This window comes from Sorex araneus, chromosome 1, assembly GCF_027595985.1.
Source record: "Sorex araneus isolate mSorAra2 chromosome 1, mSorAra2.pri, whole genome shotgun sequence".
NCBI lineage: Eukaryota > Metazoa > Chordata > Mammalia > Eulipotyphla > Soricidae > Sorex > Sorex araneus.
The window spans coordinates 228,384,010-228,406,623 of record NC_073302.1 but is presented as its reverse complement, the minus strand read 5'-3'; the positions used below and the strand labels follow the sequence as shown (position 1 = coordinate 228,406,623).

At 38.3% G+C, this 22,614-nt stretch overlaps 1 protein-coding gene across 3 annotated transcripts in view; it reads left to right on the top strand.

The window, feature by feature from the left end:
- Window positions 1–18,615, top strand: part of FGF9 (fibroblast growth factor 9) — a 51,931-nt gene extending 33,316 nt beyond the window's left edge. For all 3 annotated transcript variants that reach the window (XM_055136716.1, XM_004604497.2, XM_055136718.1), the window contains one exon: window positions 13,328–18,615. In XM_055136716.1, coding sequence (XP_054992691.1) covers window positions 13,328–13,573 — 246 coding nt within the window. In that variant the 3' untranslated portion in view covers window positions 13,574–18,615. The remainder of the gene's footprint in view (window positions 1–13,327) is intronic.
- The last annotated feature ends 3,999 nt before the right edge of the window (window positions 18,616–22,614 follow it).

Below are 22,614 nucleotides of genomic sequence, written 5' to 3'. Positions count from 1 at the left end.
TATATTTCTTTGTAGAAGACTTGTCTATACGTTGACATAAGCAAATAAATTCCTTTAAATGAAAATTAGCTTGTCAAGTTTGAATTGTTATTCTTTCAGCAAGATTTTCTTACCCTGTGGGTCTTCATCTCTGAAGCAATATTTAAAGTTTCTTAGGTACTATGTTTAGTTCAACAAATGTCCATATCCGTAGGCTTCTAAATGGTCTCATCTGTCTTGTGGTGGGTAATTTGGCAGGTCTGACCTTGGCAGCACTGCCGGTGCCACACGCCTGGCAAGCACAGAGTACAGAGGGTATCTGTATGTGACTATAGGTTCAAACCGGACCCTACCTTTCAATTCCCACTCACCTAAGTAAGCTGCTTTGAAGTGTTCTGGTTTTCTTTTGCTCTGGAGAGAGAGGACTGGGGAAAATGCAGTCTTGGCATTCTGTATATTCTGAAATATTGTAAAATATTACCAACTTATTTGTTTGCATTGTTCACATTGACCAAACTCAAGTAACCTATTTGTTTGCAGTTTGGTGGCTAGGATCATGGATAGAAGAGCAGGCAACAAGGGTCATTTTCAAGAGACTTTAATTTTTTTAAAATGTGGTTTAAGATGAGGCATACTGAAGTCTGAATTAGAGCTCCCAATAAAAATAAAAAGTGTTGTACTTCTGCCTAGCCTCTGTGTTTGTTGCTTTCTATTTGGGGACTTCCCCCAGGAGAGGAGAGTTTGAAAACTTCGTTGTTTCTTAATGGTCCTTTAGTCATTATATTTAATCACCCTGATCCCTGCAACAACTCCCATTAAGACTTTCCTGCTATTATTAGTGAGAAAGATCACATTGAAACAACTGATTGTGATACTGCAGGAGGTTTGAATACTAGGGTAGTAATAAATGGTCGATTTAAGAATATTAGATCATTTATAGAATGTTTGAGAGCTCTAGAATCAAGCCACCTTCTTCCCCTCCACCTTCTCCTCCTTCTTCCTTCCTTCTCCTTCCTTCTTCCTTTTATTTTTCTTCTTCTTGCCATACTCTACAGTGCTCAAGGACTACTTATGGCTCTGCCATCAGAAATTTCTCCTGGTGAGTTTGGGGGACCTTAAAGGATGATGGGGATTTAACCTGGGTCGGCTGTGTGCAAGGCAAGCACCTTACCCAGTGTACTATGTCTTGGACCTTTCAAGTCATTTCTTGATAGTTCACTGACCGTGGATTTATGTGTGTGACATTTTATGCAAGTAGCTTAAGAAACCCACTGAGTTGAATAAATGCAGCTATTTGGACAGTGTGGTTGAAGCTATTCATATAGAGTTATATGCCTTTATGTATGTAGAAAAAGTTATGGAAAGTTTGCTTTAAAATAGCAGCATGATATGACAATGCATTTAAAAAGTAAACTGTTGAGTCTGGAATTATGTAAAATTCTGGATTTCAAGTTATTAAATGGATATAACTATAAACTGGGCATAAGAATGCCCATGTGGATTATATATTTTCCAGTGTTCTAATATATTGCATTAGTGTCTATATGAATTTATATCTTAAAAATCTCTAAATGTTCTCTGGAGGTACATTATTATTATTTTCACATCATCTCATACTTCTGTTTTAATAGGATTAGTAAAAGTTTTGAAGTTTTCCTCATTGCTCAGAATTTGGTGATATAAAATGAAAAGAGTTAGTTGCTAACATTCACCAGATTTTGTTCCAAAGCTTGGTTTTAGTAGACATTTGAATTAAATCCACATTCTCCATCCAAGCCTAGTGATATAATCCAATAGTTCAAAGATAGGTATGCCATAAACAGTTAGAGTTAAATAATCTTAAAAAAAAGTTAAAACATGGAAATACAATAAAACAGGAATTGATCACTTTATAGTGGAATACTCTATAAACTGTCTGTATTGAAAACATGTGCTGAGTTTTCAAACATCTGAGTTTTATAATTCTAAAATGTATAGTTTATGTGGAGGCAAAACCTTTTTTCCCTTCCTCTGCATATCCATAAGTATATAGGTTAATATATTTTTATTGTCCCAATTTGCATAATTTAGTTTAAAATTTTTTATCTTAATTTAAATTATAATTGAACACTTCAGAATACAAATGCATAACAGATATATATCCACCAAAGCCACATATTTTAAGTACTGATGTTTGTTTATTCATTCAGTAAATCTTGTTACTTTATCATTGTGTAAAATAAAAACCACTCATTAACATAACACAAAAAGAGAAATAAGTTATTTAGTAATGCATATATATGATACAAAAAAGTAAATCTTCCAAATTTTAATGGTCATTTTAATTTTAAGATATGTCATAGTTTTAGGAGCTAAGAGGCATCAGTGGGTTTGTACTGTAAGGTCAGGACCATGTTGTTTAACTTGTAATCTGAAGTTACATAGCACTCTCATATAGGAATGCTTGGACTCTTACACATTTCAGAGAGTGCTGACTATAGGTTCTAATTGTTTTCAAGAAGCTAATTCATCTTATTTTCTGGGTTACTAAGAAATTCACATCATGTGTGTATAAATGGATGTCCTATTAGCCTGTTAGGAGAAATGAACCTTGACAAGGCCAGCTCAGTTTCTTAGCTTAGTCAACTACTTCTTTTTCTCAAAGTTCTTTCCTTCTTGATCTAAAGGCATGGGAGAGAGCCCCAAGGGATGCTGAACATGTCTTGCATGCTTGAAGTCCCAAATTTGATTCCTGACATAACACAATTTTTTGTTGTTGTTGTTACAGTATATAAAATGAGAATGCCACAGTGTATAAAATTAGAATCATTTTTTGGATACTGGAAGCGCATCCTTAGATTATAATATGCCTGTTGCTATAGATTTCATTGATTTATTCATTTATTTGGCCATAGCTGGCTGTGCTCAGGAATCACTTCTGGCAGGGCTTGGGGGACCCAGTAGGGTGCCAGGAAGACAACCAGGGGTTGGGCCAGTGCAAGGCAAGTGCCCTACCCTCTGCACTGTTGCTCTGCCTCTAGAATTTTGTCATTTTCTATTCACTTTGATCATTGTTTGGCAAAATAAAGCTTATTTCTGAAAAACATTACATTCAAGAAGAAAGAGGAAAGGAAGCACAGGACTGTTAGGAAAATGTTGTTGCCCTGAATGTTGGGCACAGTCTATGAATTTCAATCTGTTCTCTATGCACTGCTCTCCGTGTTTGAGAGGTCACCGATCCTGCTGCCCCCTTTTCAGAAAAAGAGTCACTTTTTTAAATTAACACCCCGAGTCTACATTCTTTAAGTGAGCAAATAGAAGGCCCTCCCCTAACTTACCCCAGGCTACTCCCAAGCCCCCTGGATCAGTCCAGTGCTCACATCTGGGGAGGTTTTGCCCTTTTGGGAAAAAGGAAGAATTATGCTGCTTAATACCTAGTAAACTGGAGTGATAGCACAGCGGGTAGGACATTTGCCTTGCACGCGGCCGACCCGGGTTCAATTCCTCCACCCCTCTCAGAGAGTTCGTCAAACTGCTGAGAGTATCCTGCCCGCATGGCAAAGCCTGGCAAGCTACTCGTGGAGTATTTGATATGCCAAAAACAGTAACAAGTCTCATAGTGGAGACGTTACTGGTACCTGCTCGAGCAAATCGAGCAAATCTATGGACAATGAGATTACAGTGTTACAGTGCTACAGTAAAACCTAGTAAAACATGTAAGAGTGTATCATTTGGGTAAAGATACTTAAAATTAATCTCCAGGTTAACAGACCTCTGCAAAGTTTTGAACAGGTCACAAAAACTGAAAATATCAGTAAACTTTATTTTTACACAGAATAGAATTTAGGCTCAGATGTTTCCCAAGGAATATTGAAAGTGATTTTTAGTATATTTATCAAAAGGGTAACTGCCAATGCACAGACTTCTTTGGTTTCATTTGGTACTATTTTATTTTATTTTAAGTACTTTTTAATTGAATCCCCGTTAGTCACACAGTTAAAAATTTAAAAAGCTGTTCATGGTTGGGTTTCAGTCATATAACATTCCATCACCTATTTCTCCACCAGCGCATATTTCCTACCACCTTTGTGCCCAGTTTCCCTCCTGTCCCCTTGGTACTATTTTATTGCCTTGCTTTGGTCAAATGTCATAAACAGTTAAGATTAAGAATCAGAAAATACTGTGTCAATATGATTCATGAATATAATTTCAGATTTTTTAGCATAGTGGTAGGGTATTTTGCCTTTCAGGCGGCTGACCTGTGTTCGATTCTCCCACCCCTCTCCGAGAGCCTGGCAAGCTACTGAGAGTATTGCGCCTGCATGGCAGAGCCTGGCAAGCTACCCGTGGTGTATTCCATATGCCAACAACAGTAACAATAAGTCTCATGATGAGAGATGTTACTGGTGCTTGCTCAAACAAATCAATGAAAATTGATGTATATGTAAGTGGTAGCAGCTGAAACTGCTCTACTCAAGTAAAATACAATTTGTATGAAATAAAAATGAATGTATTAGCAGTTTACGTTCACCTGAAAAATCTTCACATAAATATGCTGTTTAAAAATTAAAATTTAATTTGAAAATGAAAAATCAAAAAGCAAAGCCAGTCATGGGTCAGTCCTGCGCTGCCTGTCCTTAGTCTGACGCCCAGTTACTCTTGCTCTAGAGGCTTTATTGGTGGGATTACAAGATTCTTCTTTTTTGCAGTTTATTTTATTTTGTTTTCCACTACTTTATTTAAATACCATGGTTTGCAAAGTTGCTCATGAGGATGTGTTAATTCCAACACCAATCCCTCCACCACTGTTACTTTACCTCCACATTGTCTCTGTTTTTCCAACCACTCTTAAGCCTGTCCCTGTAGCAGACCCACAATAATTTATTTTACATTACTTGTTATCACTTAATGGATAACAAGATGGTAAAAAATATTTCTGTAGAAGAAAATTTATGAAAATTGTCGTATCTCATCATGGGGACATTCAATCCTGAGGCTGAGGCTAAGCTGCTGTGTTAAGCCTTCTGTGCTAATGTTTTTGTTAGTTGAGATTGGTTGGCATCTACATTACAAGGGGATAGCAAGATGCTGTGACATAGACCTGGACTCACTGCCCATGTATTAAACAGAATATGTGGCTCTAGCTATTTTCTCATTCTTAGAAATAGTTGGTTCTCATGCTAAGGGATTATGTTGTAAATGTAAACAATTACAATTATTTGCTGAGTACTTCCTCTAGGCTGAGATCTATCTCTTGACTGCATACCAGGCAGTACTTTTTGCCACCAGCCTGGATTAGAGATATGGCCACTGAGATTTGGAGAGGTTTAGGATGCAGTTGGGAGGGTGAAGCTGGTGTCTTGGGTGGTCTTTGACTCTGAAGCAGATGCTTTAGCCTGTGTAAATGCCCACAGGCAGAGGTTCTTGTTCACATATTTCTAACCCAAGAAAGGCCACCATGGCATAGGTGTGACATCTATGCAAAGAAAACTTGGACTCATGTATAGTTTATAGTTACTGAAAGAAGAGGAAATATTTTCTTTTTTATATAAGGTTTTTGGTCAGTAATGAAGTGATTTCATGCTGAGGAAAAGAAAGCTTAATTTGAGTCAATTTTGTTTGGGATTTTGCTTTTTCTGTTTCTGGGACACATCCAGTTGTTCCCAGGGCTTACTCCATGCCAGGACATTATAGTATTACTCCTGCTGCAATTTGAATTAGGTTTTTGTGTCTTTTTTAAAAAAAGGTTTTTGGGCTAGACATGGTTGTGCCTTGGGCTTACTCCTGACTTGAACTCAGAATTGTCAGTCCTAGAGGGGCTTGGGGGAATCATGAGGGGATCATGGAACCCAGGTTGGCTGCATGCAAGACAAGTGCCCTACCCACTCTACTGTCTCTCCAGCCCCTTTTATGTTCTTAGTATTAATGTGTCTGGTCTGTCGCATTAAATAAAATAAGTGAGGATAATTTCTTTAGAAAATGTACTTAATCATAGTAAACCTGAACCATACATTTTAAGCCAGGAACAATTTTGTCTAGGAGGAGAATATTTATGATAGAGATGGAAGTAAAACTGAAATGGTTAATATCATTTTTTTCTTTGTTTTAGGGGCACACGTGGTAGTGCTCAGTGCGTATCCCTGGCTCTGCACTCAGGTACCACTCCTGGTGGGGCTCAGAGGACCATCTTGGTTGCCAGGGATTTAACCTGGGTTGACCATATGTAAGACAAGTACCCTACCCATTGTACTATCTCTCTAGCCCCCAAATAGTTAATATATTCTAGATGATTTTTATTTATTCTCATGCTTTTATATTTAAAAAATTTCTAATTATTTCTGTGGTTTCACACATACATTTTATTCCATCCACTTAGCAGAGATGGGAGAGAATCTCTCACTGGAAAATGTTGAGAGGAGCTCTTTCTTGGATAGATAGGTTTGAGCGTCAAGGTGGGGCTTCTCCTGCACAGCATGTGGGAGCCATCCAGTTGAAGTGGGAGCTCCAGATCATTTCTTCCTTTTTAAAGTTCAGTGTATTCCTATAAAAGGCACTGGCAGCTGCAAGAATTCCCATCCTGTTTGTCCTTGGTCTATGCATTTTTTCCTATTGTCCCTTATTTTAACTGAGCAATACTTGTGCAATGATTTATTAAATTTTATTTTTACCCTTCTTCTTTTCAAACTAATCTTTTTGCATGTGAGACACCATGGTTTTCAATAGTGTCCGTGGTAGGGTTTCATGTATATGACGCCGGCATGTCCCACCAGAGTGTTCAGTTCCCTGCCCAGCTCCAGATGTTTTTGGGAAGTGCTGGCCTTTGTGCTTTGGCTGTACTCATGAGGGAAAAAAGAGAAAATGCTCAGATAAATTGGATCAGAAATGAAAGAGAAGAGATTACAACAGAATCCTCAGGAATCCAAGGCATCATGAGAACTTACTATGAACAACTCTATTAAGCTGGAGATAGAGACCTAGAAAAAAAATTGAAAACACCTACTATGAAAACTTCAAAACACTTAAGAAAGTAAAATATGAATCAAACCTGGGACACCACTTCCCCTACACCTGCACCTCAGGCATCTCCTTGTACCCTGAGCCACCCCACTTCCCTGAGCACCATCCCATCCACCCCTGAGCCACCCTCTGGCGCCACTCCTGGTTCTCTCCCTTTCCCAGGTTTCTGACCCCTACCTGACACCCCACCCACATTGAGGTAGTGGGTGTGGCCTCCACAGAAGTGGCGTGGCCTATTTTGGGGCTGGCCAAGTTATTTTCTCTTTTCCTGGCACTCGGAAATCTTCATTTCTATCTTCATTTCCATCACCTCATTCTGTGGAGATTATCCTGGCCATCTCAAACACATTAGGACAATAGTCCATTAGCGTATTCCAATTGCACCATAATACTGCCGTCACTAGAAGCGCTACAAACCCAATATAAAGGAACACATCCTCCAAAGCTTCACTACAGAACTCACCTAAGCCATTGAGGAGCACCTGAGAGGAAGAGGGCAATACTGATAGTGAACTGTAAGGTTCCACAACCACATTACTACAAAAACATGAAGAAACAATGAAAATTCCCACCACGAGAAGATGATGAAAAGCGTGCAGGCACCTCAACAAGCATTACCCACAAATAAGACCTCTCCACTAAAGAATTCAGAGATGAAATATTTGAAATATTGAAGATGTTCAATGAACTCAAAGAAATGGCTCAACAGACATCCAGGAAATTAAAGGAGGACATGAAAGAAACAATGGAATGGACAGCTGAGAAAATACAGGAAGAAATGAGAGAAGAAATAAAAAAACTACAAAATGAAGTGTCATAAATTAAGGATTCTGTAGATGAAATTAAAACTTAGTGGGTGCCCTCAATAGTAGAATGGCCACAGCCGAAGACAGAATCAGTGAGCTTGAAGATGAGCTGCAGGAAGCTTACAGGCAACAACAAGCAATGGGAAAAGACCTCAAAATAGCTCTTAAGCGAATCAAAGACCTAGGGAATAATTTCAAGAGGACCAACATTAGAATCATCGGAGTACCAGAAGCACAGGGAAGTAACCCCAATGAAAAAACAACAGTTAAAGACATCATTGCTAAGAAATTCCCAGAGCTGGAGAATGCAGGCATCCAGATCCAAGGAGGCTGAAGGGTGCCAGCTAAAAGAGACCCTAATAAAAAGACTCCAAGGCATATCATAGTCAGAATGATGGATGCCACAGATAAGACACAATACTGCAAGCAGCAAGGTCAAAGAAGGAAATCACATACAAAGGAGCACCCCTTAGATTTACAGCAGACCTATCAGAGGAAACCCTCTAAGCCCAAACACAATGGGGGGATATAGTGAAAAAACTCAATGAAATGAACGCATCACCAAGAATACTTTATCTGGCTAAACTCACTCAAACTTGAAGGAACAATACACTATTTCATGGATAAACAACAGCTCAAGAACTTCATAGACTCAAAATCAAACTTTAAAAAAGGACTAAAGGTACTACTGTAAGACAAGACAAACCCCTACAAGCACAAAGAACCCCAACAGAAAGATGGCACAAAACTCATGACAGTAATCTCCCTCAATGTCAATGGCCTAAATGCACAAATTAAGAGATACGGAGTGGCAAAATGGATTCGGAAACTAAACCCCAACATTCTGCTACCTAAAGAAGCACATCTGAATAGTCAGAAAAAGCACAGACTCAAAGTCAAAGGATGGAAAACAATCCTACAAGCAAACAACTCCCTCAAAAAAGCTGGGGTGGCCATACTAGTATCCGACAACATAGATTTCAGGTTGAAAAAGATTCGAAGGAACAGAAAAGGCCAATTTTTATGAGTCAAGGGATATGTACAGCAGGAAGAAATCACACTCCTAAACGTGTACTCACCTAATGAGGGACCAGCTAAATACTTAAAACAGCTGCTAACAGATTTTAACAAGGACATTGCTAACAACACAATAGTAGCTGGAGACTTCAACATCCCCTATCACTTCTAGATAGATCTATAAGATTAAAACTCAGCAAGAAAACGCTGGCTTTGAAGGAAGAGATAGAAGAGAGGGAGCTAATAGATCTATACAGGGCTTTGCATCCCAAAAAGAGAGAATACACATTTTTTCCCCCAGCGCACACAGAACATTTTCCAAAATAGACCATGTGCTGGGTCACAAAACATACCTTAATAGAATCAGGAAGATAGAAATTGTATCAACTACCTTTGCAGACCATGTTGCACTGAAGATAGAAGTCAACCACGCACAGACTGCTGGTGGGGATGCCGAATGGCTCAGCCCTTTTGGATAATAGTATGGACGCTTCTCAAAAAATTAGAAATTGAGTTTCCATTTGACCCAGCAATACCACTTCTGGGAATATATCCCGGAGATGCAAAAAAGTATAGTAGAAATGACATTTGCACTTACATGTTCATTGCAGCACTGTTTACAATATCCAGAATCTGGAAAAAACCCAAGTGCTTGAGAACAGATGACTGGTTAAAGAAACTTTGGTACATCTACACAATGGAATACTATGCAGCTGTTAGAAAAGATGAAGTCATGAAATTTACATATAGGTAGAGCAACATGGAAAGTATCATGTTAAGTGAAATGAGTCAGAAAGAGAGGGACTGACATAGAAAGATTGTGCTCATTTGTGGAATATAAAGTAATGGAATGGGAGACTAACACCCAAGAACAGCAGAGATAAGTACCAGTAGGATTACTCCACAGCTTAGAAGCCAGCCTCTCATGCTGGGGGAAAAGACAGCTCAGATAGAGAAGGGTCCACCAAGTAAATGGTGCTAGGAGGGCCTGCTCGAGATGGTAGAGGCGGACTGAAATACACTATAGACCGAACATGATGGCCACTTAATACCTCTACTGCAAACCACAACACCCAAAAGGAGAGAGAGAATGAGAGAGAGAGCGAGCGAGCAAAAGGGAATTCCCTGCCACAGAGGTGGGGAGGGGGGGTTGGGGGTTGAGGGGTGGGAGGGATGCTGGGACCATTGGTGGTGGAGAATGGGCACTGGTAGAGGGATGGGTACTCAATCATTGTATGACTGAAACGCAAGCATGAAAGTTTGTAAGTCTGTAACAGTACCCTCACGGTGATTCACATAGGAAGCACACTATGATCAAAATGACCACTATAACTTAAACTGCTATATAGATACAATGCAATCCTTATCCAAATTCAGATGACATTCTTAAACTTGGTCTTGGAACAACTTATGACTTAGAACAGTCAATTATAAAGTTTGTATGGAATCTTAAAAGACCCGGACAGACATAACCGTACTCAAAAATAAGAAACCAGGAGGCATCTCATTATGTAACTTGAAGCTATACTATACAGCCATAATAATCAAAACAGGTTGGTACCAGGGCTGGAGTGATAAGACAGCGGGCAGGGTGTTTGCCTTGCATGCAGCCAATCCGGGTTCAATTCCCAGCATCCCATATGGTCCCTAAGCGCTGCCAGGAGTAATTCCTGAGTACATGAGCGAGGAGTAACCCCTGTGTATTGCTGGGTGTGACCCAAAAAGCAAAAAAAAAAACCAGGTTGGTACTGGAATAAGGAGTCTCTGACCAATGCATCAGCTTTGGTTAGGGACAACCCCCTCTTCCCCCCCCATATACATGGTCAGCTAATTTTTTATAAAGGAACTTAGAACAAAATAGAATAAAAACAACCTAGGTAATGGGAGATTTGAATAACCACTTGTAAGAAATAAAAGCTGGATCAATATCTCACATCTTATACAGAAGCCAATCCAAAGTATTTCTAAGATCTTTAGTTCAGACCAGAAACTACAAAGTACATTGAGGAAAATGTAGGCATAATTTCCCAAGATTTGATCCAATCACTTGCCAAAGGCTATAAAATAACAGAATAACAAAATAGAAAAACAAACAGAATCACATCAAATGAAAGAGTTTTGCATGACCAAAAAAACACTGGCTAAAAGCTAACTGAATGGAAGAAAATATTTGTGTTCAACTCAGATAAAGGGTTGATATCCAGGATATATAAAGTGTACATTATATACTTTACATGTTTATATATGTTGTTGATCCTCACAAAGATCAACAACAAGAAGAAAAAAATCCAAAACCCCACCTAAAATTGGGGAGTAGAAATGAACAGGCACTTCTCTAAGGAAAACCAAGGGATGACCAATAAGAACATAAAAAATGCTCATCATTTATTATTAGGGAAATCCAAATCAAGATGGCAGTGAGATACTATCTCACATTAGTGAGAATGGCACACATCAGAAATTCTGGGAATAAGCTGTGTTGGCAGAGGTGTGGTGAAAAAAGGAACTATTACCTACTCTTGGTGGGCATATTGTCTATTCTACCTTTATGAAAGACAGTATGGAGATATCTCAGTAAAGTAAAAATTGAGCTGTCATATGACCCAGCAATTACACTTCTGGGTATCTATCTCCAGGACACAAAATTATTCAAAAAATATATGCACACCATTAATCATTGCAGTACTTAGTATAATAACTAATCAACCTATGTGTCCAACAATAGATAAGTGGATCATAAAGATGAGCTATATGTACACAATGGAATACTTTAGACCTGTTAGGAATGATGAAATCATGCAACTTGTTGCAACATGGAACTGGAAGATATGTTAAATGAAGTAAGCCAGAAGAATAATGACAAACACAGGATGATCTCACTTATAGGTAGTATATAAAATAACTGGATGAGGGAAAGCAATGTTTGAAAGGGGGCATGTGTAGATCACCTTTGGCCCAGAGTATGGGAGAAGAACAGAGAATAAGAGAAATTGAGAGGGAAGAAGAGATAGATGGGAAGCAAAAGAGATAGGGGTCAAAGGAATTCAAAACCTCTGTGGTTTAAAAGAGTGGAATAGCTAAATATCCAAACCAGAGTCAACAATACCAAAAACAAGAGGTCCAAACTTCAACAACTAAAATAAAAAAAATGTACCTGTCAAGGTGGTAGGTGGAGGATGAATGTCTGACAGGGAAACTGGGGCACTGGTGGAGGGGAGTTGATACTGGCCATGGGATTGGTTCTGGAATATACGTCTAAAACTCAACTATGAATAACTGTAAATCATGGTGTTGTAATAAAATTCCTTTAAAAGAGAAAAAATCAGTTTAGTGTGTTATTTTTGGTTTTGTTTTGTTTTTCCTTGTTTTGTTTTGGGACCACACCAAAAGTGCTTCAGGGCTTACTCCTGGTTTTGAACTCAAGAATCCTGGTGATGCTGGGGAATGTATGGGATGCTGAGACTGGAACTCTGGTTGGCTGCATGCAATGAAAGCACCTTGTCTGCTGTACCATCTCTCCAGCCTGTATTTTTTGTTTAAGAAACATAAACAGGTATTGATTTGAAAAGTTTCAGTTTGGTGATGAGAGCAAAAGGGCATTCACTTTTCATGCCTTGCCTCACCCAGGACCCAAGGAGAAGTCAGAGTTTGTGCTTCTCTCAGGGGCTGTGGTGTAAATCTTTTAACTTTGGGAATTGAAAATTAAGTACTGCTTCTCTTTTTGGTAGGTAGGTTGGTGCCTGGTCATGCCTGATCATGTACCTTTTAAAGCTGAGGTTGAGCAGTTGCATCCAATGCAAACTAGAGGGCTAGAATCTTTGTCGATATCTTTGTACGCTGGAAGACTCACTCAGTTTTAATAGGAATGATTATGCCACTAATTTAGGATGATGTATATTACTAAATGTTATTATAAGTAGCCATAACTAGGTGTTCCTGGAAAACACAGATTTTTAGACTTTCTGGGTCTGAATTTTAAAAGGGTGGAGATCGGGGTACCTGTATTTTGTAAAGAGAATGCAAGGAGATTATTTTGCTTACTGATGTTTGTAAAACAAAATAAATCAACACTAAATCAATCTCACTGTCTCCAGGACACAAAGTGTCTGATATCCTTCATGCTGTTGACACCGTTGGTCTGTCTCAGTGTAAGTGACTTTATGATAGTAGATTAAAGAGGAAGTGGTCATGAAAATCTTGGGCTTCAGCTGTGGCTCTCCCTTATGGGGTGGTTACCTCCTGATGGTGGTCATAGAAACAGGAGCAGATCATATACACGGTCCTTTGCCCTGACACATTCCACTAGTGGGCATGTGAAAAGATTCAAGTTGAATACACTTAGGACGTTTTGTTCTTCAAGATATTGAGCATAGTTAAATTCACTGAGGCAAACAGTTTTGGCAAAATGGATTCAATGGGTTAGAATCTTTTTTTTCTTAGCAATTATTGCATAGATATTGAATATCACCTTACATGCAGAGAGTCTAATTTTGTAAAATATTTATTTGTTTTGTTTTGTTTTTAAACAGGAAAAACTAACCCAGGAGTGTGTCTTCAGAGAACAGTTTGAAGAGAATTGGTATAACACATACTCATCAAATCTGTACAAACACGTGGACACTGGAAGGCGCTATTATGTGGCATTGAATAAGGACGGGACCCCAAGAGAAGGAACGAGGACTAAACGGCACCAGAAATTCACACATTTTTTACCTAGACCAGTGGACCCCGACAAAGTCCCTGAACTCTATAAGGATATTCTAAGCCAAAGTTGACAAAGACAATTTCTTCACTTGAGCCCTTAAAAAAGTAACCACTATAAAGGTTTCATGCGGTGGGTTCTCATTGATTAGCTGTGCCATCACATCAGCGCCACTGTTGCCAAACTTTGTCGCATGCATAATGTCCGATGGAGGCCTGAATGGGATCATGCTGATTTTGTGCTGCACTTAAAGGCTTGTCCTCCTGGAGGATTGCCCAGGCTCACTTGCTTAATTTCCGTTGAGAAGAGGGGAGGAGATTGAAAGCTGTGTGAGTGTGTGAGTGAATGGGGAGTAGGCAAGAGGGAAGCAGAAACAGAGAGGACAACGTCCTGATGCATGCTGGGAACTAGACACACTTTTCTATGTTTTGATCAGTTGTACTTCATCCTATACAGCACAGCTGCCATATTTTGACTCATCAGGATTTGGGCTGGTGGCCTGCCCAGGGGTACGCTGCCTTTTCAAAGGCATGGAGGGTGCAAGTCTTACTTAAAAGACTTTTTAGTTAATTCTCACTGGAATCATCCCAGTGAATTTAAAGCAAAGACCTCTTAGTAAAAATAAAAAAGTTAAATTTATTTATAGAAATTCCAAAGGCAACATTTTATTTATTTTATATATTTATTTATTATATAGAGTTTATTTTTAATGAAATATGTACAGGCCAGATAGGCATTTTGGAAGCTTTAGGCTCTGTAAGCATTAAATGGCAAAGTCCGCTACGAATCTGTGGTAAATTCATGCAAGTAAATATAATGGTGCATGGATAAAAGAAACTCTAATGACCCTAATGTACTAAAGGCGACAATCTTTTTTGTGCCCGTATTATTGTAAACATATGCACATCTTTCATGACACTGAGTATTCACTCTTCAGACTGCTTGTTCCATAGCTTATCCCAGAGGATTAAAGATAAACTGGGTCTCAAACCTTTATTCTGTGTCTTTAATATTTCCTCTCTCATAGTGACTTGCTCCATCATTGTAACTTCACAGTTGAAAAGCGTTAGGGTTGGTATATGTACTATTTGTTTAAATCTATTGCAGAATATACCAAAGCTAAATAATGACTATGCTTTCATTTTAGTGGATCCTCTATAACCCCAGGAGTAACTTCAAACATTGTACTGATTTAGAATTCTCAAAAAAGTGGGGAGGAAGCTTATAGAAGCACAGATTCTTTTCAAGGAACAGGAATCAGATTCAAGGAATTATTCTTGTAAACTTATTTGTGCACTCGGCTATCAAATGTGAAATTATACAGGTACCATGGGGTCATTGTAACATCTTTTATAGAAGGTTGCTTTTGGTGCAAACTGTCATAATACCTGCTAATAGCACCCATCAAGTAAAACTTGCAAATGAAACAAATAAATTTTCATCAACAATGACGAAAAGAGGGGGAAAGCATAATATCTGTTGACTGTGTTTTGTTTTTAAAATTGGTCTACACAAGCACTCAATTTTTTAAAGGGAGAGGTTACTATATAGAATATCTTTTACAAGGCTTTTTATAATATTTTATGCTGAAAATCAGAATACATATTTCTTTCAAAGCAATAATTTTGGAACTTGCCTTGGAGCAAGGGAATCTATTTCTTACTATCTACTAAGGAGAAAAGAGCCAAATTCTTAAAGCAATATTTAAAAAAAAAAGAATTTATAACAATTTTCATACCACATAGAACACTTTCTTGCCAGTTATGTGGGGAAATTGGAAGTGACAGTGGAAAATGTGTTGGAATTTATGTAACTAATTAAAAAGTTTAATATTCTAACTTTGTTTTGCTCTGATGCACATTTTCTATGGAAAATAAAACGATGTCACTGGTGAGTGAAAGCTGTTTTGAAGTGGAAGTGCATGACTTACTGCCATGGGCACATGTGTGCCCCTGGAGTGTTTAGCAGAATTCTCCTGTGATGTGCATTAAGGAAAAATGAAGTCTAGCATTGGAATTGAAAGATACTGTTGGGGGCGGGGGCAGGGATGGGACAGAAGCAATGTAAAATAGTTGATTTATGATAAAGGTCAGGATATTGGCTTCATTTGTTTTCTTGCTTTTTTTTGTTTGTTTTTACTTTCTAAACAGAAACTGAATTTAATTCTAAGATGTATTCTTATTTATTATTTAACCCTTTGCTGCTGCTAAAATGTGCACATATTCAGGCTTCTGTTTTTCCAAAAGGCATTTAATATTTTTCGGCAGGAAAATATTAAGCACCCGACCACAGGATAGAGTCCATTTTCTAGGACATCATTGACTCAATATTTAGCACTGAAGAAATTGCTTTTCGGAGATTACCAAAAGTAATCTTAAAGTAGCATGTTATACTTTGAGGATTAGCCTATAAAAGGAAAAAACCAGTTAGTGTAATAATTTTATCTCTCTATGCATTCCTAGAAAATGCTACTTTAATGTATACTTTTGGAGATATTTTGTTTGGGTATTTTTTTAAAATTAAAAACAAAATGTTATATGCTTTTGGCAATTGATACAATAAACTGTAATGATTTGTAAATAAATAAACATTGACTCATGCAACTGATGTAAATAAGTGTTCTGGGAGAGTAGGCAGCTCAGGGTTTCCATATGTGTATTGTCCTGTTGGGCAATAGAGCAAATCATTCCCTGCTTATGGGTTTGCATTCAGTTCTTGTCCTAAGAGACCCAAAATCCATTTGAGACAACTCCAACCACTGTGGAATGGATGGGTCCAGTTCTCACAAATAGATATTCAGGCAACCAAGCCACTCTCTTACTAGTAGTGCCAACTCTTGCACTTGGTCAAAGACTTCACACACACGGAGTGAACCACCTTCCTGTCATTCATGTGAATGTCCCCAGGCAGTGTTGAAGGACATGCCAGGTCAGTGTTGGGGACCATGTCCCTGCCAGCATTGTAGATAAAGGAATGGCTTCAGTTTATGGTGTTTTCATTCTATTTCATCTCATTAACACTAGAACCTTGTATTATTTACTTGATAATCTGTAATTGTATGTAAATACATACAAGATTATGTAATTTATGTAAATATATAATTATAGACTTTTGAAAACTGGTATTTTTTACTTGATGTCCATTTTGGAGCTGCTTCAGATTATGTGCCTACACGAACTAATGGAATTTTGAAAACATGCTTTCTTTGTCTACAGCTGTTGCGTGTGTGTTGAGGGGATTGGGTGCAGTGTGGGGTTGGAAGGGGAGAAACAAATGCATCCAGATGTCTTTTCTGTAGGCAATAGTTAAAGAAGCTCCTAATCTTCTGGGATAAAGATTTATGAATCTGAAGCAAACAAAACATGATGTTTTGTGCATATTTACTTGACTGAGTGAATGCACACAGGCTTATTGTTTGAGACCAAATTCTGTGTGCTGTATAATTTGACCTTGAAATGTGCTAAGTTTGGACCTACTGTTTGTGGTCATTTGCACATGAAAAAAGTCAACAATAAAATGGTGAGGATGGACTAAAATGACAGATGGATTGGAAAGATGGTCAAGATACCAAACTCATCACAAGTGTGTGCGTGCATTTTACATGCATTTTAATACTCATGTAGATCCACGGATATTTCACACTTTTAGAATTGATATTTTGTTGTTAGATGTGGGAGACACTGTCTACCTCCTTCACTTATAACACCAAATTCTGGTGTTCAGGGTTGTGGAAGGAATTCTAGGCACAACAGGATTGGTTGAAAAGGTGTGGCCAGTGATTAGGTTTTCAACTGCTGGTTTGTGGACTGGTGCTGGTTTGCAGAAATTTCCTTTTGGTCAATGAAAAAGTTATTCCTAAAACTGTAGTTTCAACCACTGGCCTCGCCTTGGTATAAGAACATTGAAAATCACTGTTTTAGTGTCTGATTTCTCCTTTTTAATTGTAGTATGCCTCGGTGCTGTCTGGGCTTCCTTCAACCCCACCTGATTACTCTGTCTGCGTCTTTTATTTTTTTACTTTATTTGAACACATGGTTTACAAAGTCGTCCATAATACAGTTGTTATGGGCAGAGTTTCAACACTAATCCCACCACCTGAGTGACAGTCCCTTTACCATGTCCACATTTCCCTAGCCACCTTCCATGTCTATCCTTTTAGCAGGCACAAAATAATTTCTTTTATATTGCTTGTTACAACTAAATGGCTAATGGAATTATAAAAAATACAGTAAAATAAAATCTGAAAAATTGTTATGTCTTACCATGGGTAATTAAGTCCTTGTGTGAGAGTATATGGAGCTGTTTATTGTTAGGTGAACCTCATGTTTTATTGTTTTTGTTTATTGAGTTTAGTTAGTTTCTATGTTATATTCCCTTCTAATTTGGTGTGCTCCTACTGGGAAGTCAGTATTGTGGAATTTGGAGGTGTTGTTTCAGAAACTGTAGGTTCTGTTGAACTGAGCAGATGAGTTTACCCGATGGAAGATGTGTGATGTAGGTGTGGCTGCTGAGACTTCTGGAAGTACAGGGGATGAAGGGAGGTTGCCTGTACCCACTCCTAGAAGACCCCAGAGCTCCCAGTCTGAAAACTGGTGTACCTGAAATTTTATCTCTGCAGAGATTAGTCGAGAAACAGTAGAGTTGGGTTGATGGCATGGTGGCAGCTTAGGGGTGTGGGTAGCATCTGCTGGGGCTTTGGCAGGGTTAGAGGCTTGACACACTGCCCTCCTAATCTGCCCAGGTCTTTTTAGAACACTTTTTGATGTCATTTTTTTTTTTTTCACCAAGGTGGTATATGTGAAAGCTAGCTATCATCTACTGTATAATATTCTTTTGGAAAAAAGTAAAGCAATTATTTTGAACACATGCTTTTTCTTTTGCTTCTATTCCTGCTTAGTCTTCAGCTGGTGATCTACCTGGCTTAGAAGGTTGTATGGCTATTGTGATGACCAGCAGGGAGATTTTTGGGTTTTACTACTTTGGTTAATAGTAAGAAAATGTTAGAATTCCCATGATTCTTCAATCACATTGAAACCTGTGTCTTGTAAAATATTTCAAAACTTAATTTTAATTAAAGAAAATCTGTAAAATTTCAATTAAAGAAGATACATATGAGCCTTTGGCAAGCTGTGCTTGGTTTGCTCCCTGTGCCCCTCCCCCCATGTCCTATTCAGAGTATTCCTTTAATTATGCTTCTTGTGTGGGTCTTGATTCTTATTTTTTATTAGGAACAGAGTTAAAGAAGCATCATGAGCACATTGGGGGCTGAATGACTGGTCCCTGAATTCAGAAGCAGGGTAAATACAGTATTCATGACCAAGCTTGGAGCAACTTATTTTTAAAAGCATTTTTCAGTCTTTCCCCTAACCATTTAGCAAAAAATTTTGTGAGCTCCACCTGACTATTGCCTATCTTTTAGTGTACCCCAAAATACAGGATTGTCAAATGACAGCTTTACGTGATTTTGGTATTAAACTAATAAAAAGATGGCTTTTCCTAGACTGTGTGCCTATTCTAATTCTAATATATGCTCTTCCAGAAGGAAGTAAGCAGTTCTCCAAATATCTCTACTCTACGTGTTACCAAAAAACCCTTTCCCTTCACCTCTTCCTTTGTTTTATTGTGTGGAGCTGTCATCAGCAATAGAAGCTGGCCCAGTGTCTCATGGGATACCTACAGTTTCAACTGACTGACATCTCAGTGTATTGTGATGAATATTGTCACAATGAGGGGACTGGAGGCTAGGAGGCATTAAAGGGACCCACCTCAAACTTGAAGGTCTGTGATTGTGATGTCTAAGGAAAAATGCAAAGGATGAGTAGGAGGTACTAAAAAGAGACAGTTTTGCTGCGATTTTAAATGTGTTGAGAATATATGTTGCATTTGGAGAATTGGGGCTCTTTGGCATCTTTTGCAGCTGTTTTCTAGTCTCTGACCCTGAGGATGTCAGAAGAGCTGGTTGAGTATCTAGGTTTGGTCATCGAAGAAGTGATGGCGCTTATGGTAAGGGTCAAGGCTAGTCTTTGAGTTAGTGCAGATTTGTATTTACTGAGGATCAGAATGCTCTTTGGTGACTCTTGGCTTCTATCAAGAGGTGATTGTGCCTGTTACTCACTTTAACTTTCCCTCATTTAGCTTCATGTTACAGGAACATCTACAGCATGATGGCAATTAAACTTAAATTACAGGATTGGAAAAGAGGTGAAAATACAGCATACTCTTTATAAAGCTGCTTCATCCTTTCAATAAAAATCTATTATACTACAGTTATATGACATGGAACAGTGCTGATGATATAGTAGAGGGGGAGAAAGACAACATTCTTATTTAGTCACTGGATGGTTCTAGATCAATGATTAAATAAACATGCAAAACCTATTTAAGCTACCATAGGACTGGAATGCCCATGTTATAAACCATTTAGGACAACAATGTCAATTTTATATGAAATTTATCTCTTCTCAACTATGTATCCAAATTTATATCAATATACTAAGAACTCAAATGCAGCTCTATTTAAATTCTATTATTTTAAATAGAATAGAATTTTATTATATTGTTATTTGTGTCGAGGGGGCCTGGTACCTGGTACTTACCTGGTAGTGCTCAAGGCTTACTCCTGGCTCTGTGCTCAGGTTTTACCTCTGGCAGGCTTGGGGGGATCATATGAGGTGTGGGGGATTGAACCTGGGTTGGGTGCAATGCAAAGCAAGTGCCTTACCCATTATACTACCTATCTGGCCCCAGTGGGATGGAGTTTTAAAAGTGGGTCCTCACATTTAAGGATATAGTATATATTTAAAATGAATGTAACAAAAGTTAACCCACCTTTCCTTTGGAAAAATAAAAATGAAAAGTAATGGCATTCCAAAAGTTGTTTAGTTGGAGATTTGTGGTTTCTTTTAAGGGTTCCAGAGTACAGTAAAGTTCAAAATAGTCTAAGAAAGATTCGGATAACACCTCATCTCCTGTAGTATCTACTCTGCTGAAATATAAATGGATATATGATGGTAGCTCTAATAGCAGACATATGAAACTATACATCTTGGTTTGAAGAATAAGATTTTCCCTTTGTCTTTACCAGAACTATATATCTGTAGTTCATCAGTTTCTGCTTTTGTTTAGAGTGCTTTGATTTTCTTTTCCAGTCACAGGAATATCATTACTTCCCACTCTCTGAGCTCTCTCCCTCCCTTCTCCACATTTATTTTTTTTAATTTTATTTTCATAAGATTGTTCACATTACTTGATTACATTCAATATTTCAATACTAATCCCACCACCCTTATTTTGAATTTTCCCACCAGCATTCAAGCCTGTCTGCCAGGGGCAGATGCTAGATAATTTATTTTCTATTGCTTATTATGAATCATGAGAGGTTGCATGGCCACAAAAATGGCCGTGCGTTTCTGGATTCTAAGATTGTAAATGGTTGGAGTCCAGAGACATCTCTGTAGAGAGCTAGTCCATTTTGAGATTCATTTGAGAGTCTGTAGATCAAGGCTGTTGGCTGAGATGGCGCCAGGAGGCATATCATGGTGTGACAGCCAGGATTGGATGGGGGTGAGGAGCTGGGAACGGACAGCCTGTCTTCGCTGCAGCCATGTTCTTCCCCACATTTAAAGAGTAGAAGTGCTTAGGTAAACATTGCAGAATAAGTCGAAATGAGAGAATATGAAGATGGTCTTTAGAATTCCCAGAGTTTTATGATCTTAAATTTGCTTGACAAATGGGGGCTAATTGAATTAGAACAGTACTCAAAGCAGGGTGCATGAGGAAGAAAAGAAACTCTCCTTCAGGAGATACATCATAACTCTCCCTGGTTGGATGAAATCTAATACCAGAGCTTCTCTTCTTTTTCCTTAAAAAATGTTTTTAACAGAATCACAGTGAGATACACAGTTACAATATTGTTGTTTATGAGTGGGTTTCAGTCATATAATATACCAACACCCATCCCTTCACCAGCATGCATTTCCCATCACCCAGTTTCTCTCCCTGCCTCCGTCTGCCTCTGTGGCAGGCACTTTTCTTTTTTTTAATTTTCTTTTTTAATGAATCACTATGAGGTATACTTACAGACTTGCAAACTTTCATGATTTCGTTTCAGTCATACAATGATCGAGTACCCATCCCTCAACCAGTGCCCATTCTCCACCACCAATGGTCCCAGTATCCCACTACTACCCCATCCTTCTCCTTACCCCTGCCTCTGTGTCAGGAACATTCCTTTTTATTATTTCTCTCCTTTTGAGTGTTAGGTTTGCAATACAGGTAGTAAGTAGCCAACATGTTTGGCACTTTTCTTCTTTCTCTGTCGGTCTTTCTCAGAGCAGAACTTTTCATGATGCTGTAATTTACCCAGCATTTGAAGTGTGACCTAGAGGAAAATTTTCATCATAAAATACTCTTTTTTAAAATGGGTAGAGTCAAAAATAAGACTACTACTATTACTACTACGACTATGGTTTGTGGTTCAAACCTACACTCATAATAGTGTATGGTTTGTGGTTCATACCTGCATGGATACAGTGTGTGATTTGTGGTTGAGCCTGGCAAGCTACCCGTGGCGTATTCGATATGCCAAAAAAAGTAACAACAAATCTCACAATGGAGACGTTACTGGTGCCTGCTTGAGCAAATCAAAGAGCAATGGGATGACAGTGCTACAGTGCTATTACTATTACTACTATTAGTAGTAGTGGTGGTAGTAGTAGTAGTAGTATTTTATTTCGACTATAAAGATGCATCCCTAGTTCTCAAGCTATTTCTTCATATGGTTTATTTCAAAAAAACAACTTTAAGTATTGTGATGACTCTAATATGCTGCCTGTACGTATGCTTCCTGCTTTCTTCTTCCAGAATATTTCCCATGAAATGGAAATAATTCTACTATTATTATCTCAGAATTTCTATTTGGTCCAAGATATAAAAAAATACTTCTTTTATAGGTAATTATTAAGTGGAAGAGTTATATTGTATTAACAATGCTTCCTACGGAAGTAAATTGATTAACCTGCCTGAAAAGAGTCTGGTATTATTTAGCATATGTCCATGAGCCATTGCTCCATTCCATATTCTCTTTGTTCTGAAGTGTATCAGTATTACATCAAT